General features: G+C 39.7%; 1 protein-coding gene across 4 annotated transcripts in view; it reads left to right on the top strand.

Moving 5' to 3' along the window:
• Positions 1-12,065, top strand: part of LOC127070597 (zinc finger protein 423 homolog) — a 50,891-nt gene that overhangs the window by 28,284 nt on the left and 10,542 nt on the right. Inside the window, exon 1 of one of the 4 annotated variants that reach the window (XM_051008749.1) lies at positions 9,226-10,275. The exons of the other annotated variants lie outside the window; for them this stretch is intronic. Within the exon in view, the coding sequence (XP_050864706.1) occupies positions 10,179-10,275 (97 nt within the window). The 5' untranslated portion in view covers positions 9,226-10,178. Of the gene's footprint in view, positions 1-9,225; positions 10,276-12,065 lie in introns of those variants that run through there. 4 annotated transcript variants of the gene reach the window in all.

The raw sequence follows: 12,065 nt of genomic DNA on the forward strand, positions 1-12,065 counted from the left end.
GATATTCTCTAAGGAACGGCTTCGAGAGAACGTGAATGAGATTTCAATTGCTTTTATCGAGATTATCTTGAAAAATGTACCTTATATTCGTTCTTTTTTTTTTTCTTTCTTTCTTTCTTCGTACGTTTTTACTTTTTATACCAAATCATTGATAGATCGTTTCTTTGATTTCCTTTCCCTTGGTAGGAACCTACAGGTGTATTCTCCATTGTCTGTTACGTGACACATATTTTTTGTTATCATCGGCTCCTCTCGATTAAGAGAACGGGTTCGAAGAGATAACGATTGCACGGTTCGATACGATTGTCGTGAGAGAATCGACTGGAGCAGTTGTATTTGAGTCGGCATCGTGTACTTTGGACCCTAGTGTCCTACGGGGGCGGTTTATTGTGGGACGCCCTTTGTACGAACTTTTATAATCCGTGACAAGATGATTGGGATATCTGGTTACGTTCTTACAGGTGAATACGATCGGTGGGTTAAACGTCGAAAAAACATCTAGATGATGTTGTTTTCTTTTTGCCGCAATTAGGTACCGCTTTTTACCAAAGAACGGATCAAATTCATCCCCGTCCCAAGTACCGTCATTCAAAGTTTCCGATGAATAGAATTCTCGGACGCGAAAAACGCATCGTTCGGATCGAGGATTTCGTCCGTCCGATTTCATCGTTATTACACGCGTACCTATCGGATAAGAACGAGGAAAAAGGAAAGAGCGATTAATGGGATTGATTTTAATTCGATAAGAAATTCTTTTTATTTCGCCTGACTGAAAATAATTAGTGAGAGGTTAATGGATGCGAAGAGATGTATTTTAAAGATTCCAAGTCCGTCCACAAGCGAGACTAGAACGGGAACATTTCCCCGAAAGAAAATTTAAACATTTACAACTAATTCGGCACTCGCCCTACAGCCAGCCGACTTTAGTACTGGTTGTCGGTACCGTCGAGGAAGAAGGGTCGAGGACGAGCAGCCTCTTGCGATGAATTACAGCGTATCCCACGAGAGAAAGGAGAAGAGAGGGTCCGTGCAAAACCACCCCCGTCTCGTACTCCATCTCGCGTTAATTCCAACTCCAGACGCGTACCGTATTCACCGTTATCTTCGAGTCGAGCTTAATCTCCTCGCCATCGAGTTTCGGCTATCATACAAATTTCTCAACATTCTTTTACCGCGTCTCCTCGTTTTTATCCATAAAGTATTTGAATTAAAAAATGCGCTTATTACGACTGCAATAAATATAGTTGAACGATTCGACTTGAAAGTACACGTGCCGATTCAACCTTATCGTCGAGTGATTTTAACCAGAAGATATGCTGTTGGACGCATATCGCAGCTTCTCGAATCGAGTTACCAAAGCTATGCCAACTCGAGGAACGTTAGATCCTCGATACGTTAACTCGAACCACTTAAAGCGCCAATTCCTTTGGACATTCCTAATCCGTTCAGTCGAATGCCAAATATCTCGTTGGGAACATCTTTCGACTCCTCGTTTTCGTTATTTCCAAAAATTTGTACGCACCGGTCGTCGTCGGAAAATAAATAGGTATCTATGGAGAGATCGCTCGATCGTACGAGTTTAACCGAAGACGAATGTTCTTGAAAGGAGGTCGCATCAAGAGATATCCGGATGTTCTCTCGAGAATCGACGAAACGCCATGCTTCGTGAGAAGAGAAGAGAGGGTGCAGAAACGGCAGGACCCCTAGAGTCCCTTGGGGCCTGAGCACCGAGTAAGATTGGCTCCGAGGCTTCGTTCCTACGAGACCGAGACTCAATTAAACTTTAAGATGATATGCGCTACCCCTGGCTCTCTCTCTCTCTCTCTCTCCCTCTCTCTCTCTCTTCTTCACGCCAGTTCAACCACCACCTCATTCTGTCCTTGTCCTCGTACACGACACTACAAGGACGATAGGATTTTTTCCTTGGAAAAATTTGTCGATTCAATCCGCATACGTATTACCTTGTTTATTTTATTTTTATTTATTCACCGATTACTTCAAGAATCGACGTATCAAGAAAAGAAATGATCTTCTTTGACTATGATCCTGCAATTCATCGTGATTCGTTTTAAAGAAGATTTCCACGTAGGAGGCTCGAAAAAAAGTGAATATACATCGGTAAAAGCAAAGAAACGAGCTTCCCACAGTCCGTCGACGGCCTTACCAACCAGAATTCTCTTCTTGTATCTTTTGTCTTGTCACCTCTCTCTTTCTCTCCTCTCTCCTCCTGTACGATTCGCTTTGCTCCCACGAACAACGTGACACTCGAATCTTAACACTTCACGGATAGAACAGTGTTCACGGACGCTTTGATACGAGTGTCAACTCAAATTTTCTGCTACGGATGAATGTGATTGTTTACTTATAGATGCCTGATAATAATTAATTTATGGATAGAAAATCGGGATTATAAAAGAAAACCTTTAACTTTATACTTTGTCGTAATCCTGATAACGATTTATTTCAATATTTATCGAGTAATTTGTTCGAAATCATTAGAAAATTAAATCACGTTCGAATCGCGTTCGAGGATCTTTCCAAACTAATGGGCCATGACTAAAAGGAAGTACATCTTTCAAATAAATGTCTCCGCAGTGTGGTTCCACGTGACAATGACACGACAGTTAACATGATACCAGAAAACAGCGGGAGTTCGATACGATCCTACAGGGGTCCTTCTATCTCTCTCTTATTTCCCTTCTTCCACGTTATCACCAACTGAAACTATCCAGTCTCCCGTTGAGTCGAACGAGAGATTCTCAGTCCGTTGTTTTTTTCTACCCTTTTGCCTTTCTTCTATATTTTTTTCTTTCTTCTAAGATAAAAAAGTAAACTTAGATCGGTCTAGTCCTTTTCTTCGTTCATCTTCATTGAGACGAAGGTAGATCTATTATAATTTTAAGTAATTCCAATTAATGATTCGATATGAACATGACAAAAGTTCACGTTTACCAGCAGTGTAGCTTCGAGTTTCTTTTTTTCCTTCTTTCTTTTTACTTCTTTCGTGTATCCTTACCAGCTGTATTTGTCCCTTCGCGTACACGTGACATCTTAATCTTGTTGAGAAAAGACCAACAAGAATCTTTTTCTGTCTCCCTTCGCTCTCCATATTGTAAAGCCTATGGGCGAGCCAGAAAGCAAGGGGTCCTTAATCTTAGCACCATTCGCCAGGCAGATTGTAATCTGAGATTTAGGAACGAGCTGTACGTTAGGCACCCACGAAGAATCTCTCTTTCTCTATTTCTTTTTTTTTCTTGTAACTCGTTCACGTTATTCACTCCACCGAGTATTATTTTTATTTCAGATTTATTCAGAAAAAGTAATGTCATCGATAACGCTTTGACAGCCTAAGTAATCTTGCATTCATTTATATATTTAACACGAAGGATCGTTAGGAAGCATACTTGTATTATCTTTCTCATTGCCTTAAGAGAAATTGTTAATTATTTTTATTGTTAATTCGTAAAACGAATATAAACTCTCTCTCTCTCGCTCGCTCGGTCTATAACGTGTATAGAAAAACACGCGTTATACAAGTTTGATAAAACTTGTTGTAAAAATGAAAAGATAGTATAATCATCTAAATTGTTTCGTCCAAGTTCGTGGCACGCTCGATAGAGTTTCGGATTCGAGTGAGAGCTCAGTGAGAAGCAACAAGTAGTAGCTAGAGATATTCTCCTGCTGTGCTTGCGACATTTAAGTCGATATACCTAGTTGACTCGTTAACCTTCGTTCCTCGCCGCAATTCTCTTTGGTACGTCTCTCGTACGTCTAACGTAATCGAAGCAAAATTCAGGAACGCGAGATAGCAAAAGGTTTTCTATTAATAGAAAATAAGTATTTTTTAATAAATCGATGATCGCTAAATTATCGAGAAGAATCATTAGAAAAAAACGTGACTCAAACGTTTTGCTTCGTCGAACAACCTATCAGCAGGTGTGAGGTCGTATGCAGGAGAAGACAACATTGATTCTCCTCAGGTATCTTCTTACCTGCTATTAACTCACCTTTTTTCCATTCAAGATGCTCGTATACCGAGACGAGGAAGCGCTCGATTTCAAGAGACAGGTGATACTACGTCTCGATATACTTCGATGATCATTGAGTCAACCGTGAACGGAAGGCACGTGCCATAATCGTCTCATCTTGTAGAAGATCGTTGAAGAAAATCAACGTAAAGTCGAGGCAAAAATAATTAAAAAATAACTAAGAGATGATCGTTCGATTCATCGGCGAGGTGATCACGACGGTGTTTCGTGCTCGAAATTTAGCATGTTAACGTCGTATTGTTTTTAAGAGCGTGTTACATGTCATGCGAGCGTGAAGCATTAGTCTTATCAAAGGGTATGATATGGTCAGCGACTTGATTCTATTACCGAATATTAGATCCGGCGCCAGTCTGATCTCTCAAGTACCGCGGATATTATGATTTCGAGATGACAGCGAGGAGCCCGATGCTCTGCTGCCGGTCGCCTAGGTATTCACGCCTAGTAAAAGCTGAGGACGAAGAAGGGACGATCGAATTAAAGAAATTTCTCGACGAGCAGGAGTAGTAAGAAGTAAAATGTACGATTCATTTTTTTTGTACCATGAAACTTATAGTCGTGAAAAGTTATACATATCAGCTTAATAGTTAATAGTAATATCTTGAATAATACAATCGCATACGTTCGAGTATTAAGACGATTGTCTTGTCCTTGTCCAAGACTAGAGAGAGAGAGAGAGAACTGAACAATAAAAAAATAAACGCTCGAGTGACCCTTAATAACGACACAGCTGAGCACTCATGGTGGTTTCTCTCGACGATCCTGGCGGTCGTCTTTGATATCAGCTCCCTTCCCCTCAGCCCCCAAAGAATTAAGGTTCACCTGTCTGACCTCTTCGTGGTCGAGATACTAACGCTTTTTTCTTTCGTATTTTAGTCCGACAAAAAATCTTTACTATAGGAGCTTAGAGGGATAGAACGATGAAGGAGGGTATCAGGACACACAGGGTGTTCGTCTTTGCATGGGAGTTTGAAAAAATATAAATGCCTTTCGAAATTGGATTTTTACAAGCTAGATAGGCTCGATGAAACGTTGTTACGTGTAAAGAATTATATCGAGCGAAAATACTTTACGATTGTTTTAATGATACAATTATTACAATAATTAGATATTAATTTAAAACGAAATAATGTTCTACTCGATAACTGCAGGTGCATTATAATAGAAAGAAATCAAGGGTACTACCGGAATTGCCAAGATCGAAAGATCAAATAGAAAACTAATTTGTACGCTGACACAATCGTTTAGCTCTTCGGATCTTGGTGTGAATTCTTCGTTCGTTATGCCGCTCAGGAGCGCTCTCGACCTTTTGAAACGTGCTAGTCATTTTTGATACATCTTCTTTCGTCTGTAGTATTAAGAAAGCTCATAAAAAAGATATCCTATCGATAATGAGTTCGACCCTATTTTGTTGAAGTTGGTTAAGTCTTCCTGCCTTTTTTTCTTCTGCTTTTTTTTTTCAATATTGTTGTCATTATAACTCAAAGATTTAGATAACATCATTGGAGCTAATTATGAGAAAAACTTGAAACGGTGTCATTAGGTGATAATAATAGAAGTTTGAGTCAACGATAATCTAAATACATCATTTAGGATAGTAAATTTCATTTTGCTGAACGGTTACTACTTACGTACCTGGATTAATATTTTCTTAATCAGGCTTAGAAAGTCTTCCAAGTACTGTCATAAATCGTCCAGGTAATGTCTTGGCGACCCAAGTGGGATTTCGCATGGTTCGAGTAAAGTAGTGGTCAGTCTGAAGGGTGCAAAGTCTAAGAGGGTAGTCACTTCCGGTTAGAACACTTCCTGCTTTCGTGGAAATTTGCTCTTCACCGGACCGGAAGTTTACTTCGAGCAGAACGCCACTATTCAGGTTTAAATTTACCGCCCAATATATTCTCGCGAACACGCGAAAGGATCTTACATTCTCTCTCTCTCTCTTTCTCTCGTTTCATTGTCTCTTATCTTCAACGTTATTGTTTCCAAGATCATGCGACTGCTCGTTGTAGTGGTAGTAGTAGTAGCAGTTTGAAAATGAGTCGGTGCTTTGGGACAATTTACCAAGAAGTTAAACTTCCGGTTAGAATATTTATTCAGGTCTTCGAAATTCCTTGAAATCATTTCGTATGAACGAAGTGATAAGAATGTTTTAAATGTTTTCAAATGAGAAAGATGAAGATAAAATATAGCCGTCGAGCAGTCTAGAAATCAGTTGGTACTTTGAACGTTTGTCATTTCATTCAGAATTTCTTATCAATGGACAATTTTTATCAATGAACACGAAGATTAGAGACACGGTTCGTATGATTGTTTCACGATAGAGAAGAGATATAAATGTGATTATAAAAAAAAAAAAAACTATGACTAATCATCGACTATCACTTTCGATTTTCTTCCGAATACTTTCTTATCGATGGTTAAAACTCGTGGAAAAAATTTCGTTAGCAAGCCAAGACAAAACGATGAGAAAAACGTCGAAATAATCGACGTTTACTCAGCAATATCTATCTATCTTATCGTTTTAGAAAGATTATTTTTGTTAGAAAGAAAAGAATTTTCAAATGTACTAATCGTGAAAGTATCGGAGACATTCGTTCTAAACTTTCTTTCGTTCTCCTTCGTGAGAACGTTTCAATCTAATAAATTCAATAAGAAAATCATCGGCGTTCTCACAGCCTTGCGAAGATATTGAAATGATTCTACGGTTTCCGTGTGATTTGTTCACCGCAAAACGTGAAACCGAACGGTGGTACGCTTAAACGAAAACGAGTGTCTACATTTTCTTAAGTAGGATCAAATCTCTAATCCTTTTCTAAGTCATTTATAAATATGATCTCTTTTAAACTTACGGATGAAGAACAAGATGCGAAAAATTAATGAGATCCACGTAAATATTGATACATAGATGTACATCGCTTCTAATCTGTGATAACAACGAGTAATTTTTTAACGTTAAATCGAATAAATAATAGAAAAAAAAAAAAAAGATAATCGACGATTAAATTGTGTCCAATCGACATAGATTGCCATTTCAAGTAAAGACACATGACGAATTCGTAAAAGGAAAAAAAAATAGGAAAGGAAACGGAAAAAAAAAAGAAAAAAATGCAAGTAGTCACGTGTGAACGCGGCCTAAAGATTAAGTTCGCGGGCGGTTCGATCTATGAATGGAAATCGCGCGTGGCGCTTCAACGGAGTGCGTGCGTACGTTTTACGAGGCGGCCGATTCATGTGGTGGGGATAGTAACGTGTAGAGCAGCGTGGGTGACTGCACACCGTTGTGTGCATTAGTAGGAGAACGGTACGGGAGCAACGTAGGCGGAGTCGATTGAGAGGAAAGTTTGTCGGTTCGCACATGCGCTCTATTAAGGTGCCTCCCACAACGAATCGACGCTACGTCCGCTACGCTTGTAACAATCACACTTGTTCTTCTCTTTTTTGTTTTTATCTTTTTATTATTATATCGATACTGTCGTATCGTATCGTATAATTGACGATACTGCAATACTAATTTAACCGACAAAAATTTGTATAGTGATGTAAATTTTGATAATAATCGATAATACAAAAATAAGATCGAGCGTCTCACATCACGTTTCTCCAAATTTTTACTATTTCGTCGATCGTGATAAATTTATAGCAAAGAATATAACAAATCGAAAGTCACGCAATCATAAAGATGCATTCGATGGAATCATCTCGGAACAGCTACTCGATCTGTAAAATCGACATCTCTCGTTTTTGTTCGGACGGTTTCGCTTCGATGCGATTGCTGCTTGAGATAGATCGAACTCGTTTGCATGATCCGCTCCACTTCGAATATCGATCGTTTCTCGATATTGACCATACGAATTACACGAATCACTTAATCGTTTCTCTCTTTCTCTCTCTCTTTTCTGTTCACACCCACGCATAAATATTCCTATTCAACGAAATATACAAGCAATTAGCGCGTCTAAGTGTACTTCTAACAAAGTGAAAATAATAGTCAAAAAGTAGGCAAAAGTCAGATCGTACGATCCAGAAGAAAAGAGAAAGAAAGAAATAAGACCACCTAAAGTCACGATCGCAATAAGATAAATAATCACGATGGGTGGGCTCAACGTCAACGGCAGCGCCTTGGCACGGGTCAGAGACATACCTATGGGGTTCTATCGTGCTCTATGGGGAGTCATACGGCAAATTCAAATTCCTCTGTGCTCTCACATAAGGTGGTACAGAACTCCAGCCGTGTGTGAGAATCCATTCCGCACGATTTCACAGGAATGACAGGGGGTCCACTTTGGATTTTTGCCTTTTTTCATGGTGCTCTCCCTCCCTCCTTTTTATACTCTCAAACACATTATATTCGCGAGATAAATTGCGACTCCTGCGAGGACGCTAGGTGCTCGTTGAAATTCCTGCTGTTGAAGTCTCAAAGGGGAATGTGTGAAAAATCTATAATGTTATGTACTCTCTTGACGACAAAACGACCCGATTTTGATAAACTTATACCGACTATACCGAGTTGATAATCGTGGTATCTTTTTTGATATCACGCTAAGAAATTATGTTCGCTGTCGACAAGGGGTCATCGCTAACGGTATTTCGCCGTGGTTCGACACTTCCGTAGAAAAAGGACGTTCGATTCCTTCGTCGAATTAGTTTCGGTTACCGAAGAAACTCCAGCGTGCTAATGCCACGTCAAACTCGGTCCAATTGAGCGATTCCATTTGCGGTAGCCGAGGTAGAAAGTACTCGGATATTTATTAAAAACTCTTCAAAAAGATCGAATTGTATATAATGAACGTTTTCGACGCGTTTATCGTCGTACACCGATAATAACAACAATGCAAAACTCAACGATAAATCCCATAGTAAAATAAATACGATAACAAACGTGCGATACGAATGACTGTTTGACATAAATACAGAATGCTTACGTATTAATCGTTGAAACCTTTCATCAAAGGTTAAATAGGTGGCAGTGGTAGAGAGAAGCAACCCAGAAGGTGGGTGTACTCGTTAGTATGTGAGAGCCCGCCTCCCGTCCAATACGGTTGCTGGTTTCCCAGGGGACTCCCTGACGTCTCTCAGGCGGCTTTTCAGCTCCCTTCTCCTTCTCTCTCTCTCTCTCTCTCTCTCTCGTTCTCATATACTTGCCCGTGTCGCTCGCATCGCCGACTCGCGCGATAATAGTCGCCGTTCTTCTTCGTGGCACGCGTTAGTGATACTCGTCAGTGTAGCATACACCAGTCTCGTCGAGAAGATCGTCTTGAAAGTTTTCCATAGATCCTTGATCGATATTATCGGATCTTCGAAACATCGAAGATTCCAAAAGTTAAAAGGAAGAAAGAAACATCTTTGATAGATCGCATTATGATCCAAGTACCAAGTGTAAATCTTATTAATTACATCGAAAGAAATCGATTGAAAATGATTAGAAGGAAATAAGAGATCGTTATAGATCCGAATGAATTGGTTCAAAATGAGTTCATCCTTTTGACCTTTCGTCATAATATGATCTGAATCTGTTATGATTTAGAGAAGTAAAGGTACACATTTCTATTGGTAGCGGTTAATACACGATAATATTTATCTCTATAAATCGAAAGTGGATTTGTAAAAACGAGTTTAACAAGTGGCCGACGGGATCGATAAACGATATCACCGTGAAAGAATCACCGTAAACGATTGTTTCCTCGATCTCTGTGTACTTCGACGTACCAAGATTAATATTATTATATTCCCTACGTTGTGAAATTCAAGTAACAAGAGTCAAAGTAAGTTTTGAGACTTTGAGTGATCTCTATGCAAGGTGTCCCTTAAGGGAAAAAAAAAAGAGGTATCGAACGATCCATCGAGGCTGAAGTACAAACACTTTTTTTTTTTCATTTATTATCATTCGCTAAGCAAGACAGTAGCGATCTAAACGCAGCGTCTGTCAACGCGTCTCTTTGTGTAATGCGATCCCGTGATGCGGAAGCTTCGAATTTCCACGTGCTTCGGAAGCTTATCTTCACAGTGATGACCTCTTAACTTTGTCGGGATCATATCTTTCTTTCTCTTTTTATCCCCGGTACCAACTGGTAAACCTATGTGGAATAGTGAATCGTGATAAACGATCGAACGATCGAATTTAAAACGCTCAAGATGCTGTTCAAGGGCAATAGTTCGAGGTTGGAATTACTCATTGGGAAAATCCAGGCACATAAGGAACCTTCGCACGAGGAACCTCACAAATCCAAAGGTTTGACGACGATAGTTATATACCTACTCACTCGTATTAACGCTAGAAAAAAAAGAGAAAACTAATTGAAGGCATCAAATTTATTTGCTTACTTAATGAATATTTTCTAACTTTTGACCTCGCATAATATTTTGTTTTAATTTATATAGGGTTAACCTTGGACGCATTTAAGAAAATTATGCACAAAATGAACATATCTATTTAATCTCCAAAATTCGTACTTTCCGCTAGGATGCATTCGACGTTTCATCGAATGGATCGGTCTCACTTTCACTTCTAACTTTCCTAGAGTAAAGAACTTCTCGTTCTAATCGATGACATTGCAAGAAACGATGTAGATAATCGAAAAGAAAAGTCACAATGATTTACAGTTCCGATATATTCGAATAGGATATATGGATACGCGAAGATCGTTAACATTAATGGAAATTACGCGTAACGAGGATCGTAAAGTTACTTCTTCAATCTCTTGCGCATGCGTTAATAGATTCGCATAAGTCACAATTAATTAAATTCGCATCAAGTATAAACTCGATTGAGGCACCTATAAATAGCTCTCATCGTTGGTAGCCACACGAGCAAACGGTCATTAAACGTACTATAATTCGTCGTTACTACTCTGTGTCAGTGGCCATTCGAGAATCATTGACAATGAACTTTTAATAGCTTTCAGGGGGAAAGGGAGATGGAGAGAGAGAGAGGGAGAGAGGGAGACACTCAATAATTTTCGCAATATATTCTATATCGCAGACATACGACAATTTCAATACGTTCTTTTAAACAAAAATTTATATAAACATTTTTTAAATACCATTCCGGCAATATCTACGCCACTGTTGTGTACAAAATCTGAGCTAACCACTTCGTAGCTTGATTCGCGTACATAAGTCACAATTAACGAAGGCGTTAAGTCGTGGCCCTATTAATAAGAGCCGTCGAAATGTCTTATAAATAGCAGAGACATGAGGTGACAGCACAATATATAGTATATGCATATAGTACAGTACTCTCAGCAAAACGTGAGGAAGAGAGAGAGAGAGAGAGAGAGAGAGAGAGAGAGAATCTCAAGTACATGGAACATACAACGCAATACGGCTGGCATCGGCAGATCGGCAGAAAAGAGCTGCCAGTGTTAAGTGCGCCTATTTTCGCGTCGATGACACATCAGCGCTGATTGGATAGAATCGCTCGCTAAATAAAACCTCTCGAAAGCATCGAGGAAGAAGAAGAAGAATAAGAAGAAGGAGGAGGAGGAGGAGGAGGAGGAGGAGGAGGAGGAGGAGGAGGTGGAGGAGGTGGAGGAGGACGAGGAGGAAAAGATAGAGAGATCCTAACGGTGTGCATCTCCTTTCCCCTCTCTCTCCCTCCATTCCTTTTTTTCTTCCTCTTTTCTCTTATATCCTTCATCCTTCTTCTTTGATCATTGCTCCATCTAATCTTCTGGCATCACGTAGTGATCGGTGGAACGGGAAATCGCCACCTGGGTGCACGTACCTCGCGTTCCTTCAGCTCGGTTTATATTTATTTCCAGATCCGTTCCCGATGTCTTTGTGCGTGACTCAGACACGGGATGCCAATTGGGCGAGTGCCTCGGACCAACGAGGGAGCCGCCTATTCGAAAGACAATTCGTTGCACAATCTACGATATCACGAGCCATGATCGATCGTTAAGTTCGATACATGTTCCAAACATTTTATCATCTTTCTTTGTAATCTTTCGAGGAATCGATTAATCTCGCTTTTGAATAAGGACTTTCTTTTCTGTCGATTGTCACAGTCAATTGAAAATT

The sequence above is a fragment of the Vespula vulgaris genome, chromosome 19 (genome assembly GCF_905475345.1).
Source record: "Vespula vulgaris chromosome 19, iyVesVulg1.1, whole genome shotgun sequence".
In the NCBI taxonomy this organism is placed as follows: domain Eukaryota; kingdom Metazoa; phylum Arthropoda; class Insecta; order Hymenoptera; family Vespidae; genus Vespula; species Vespula vulgaris.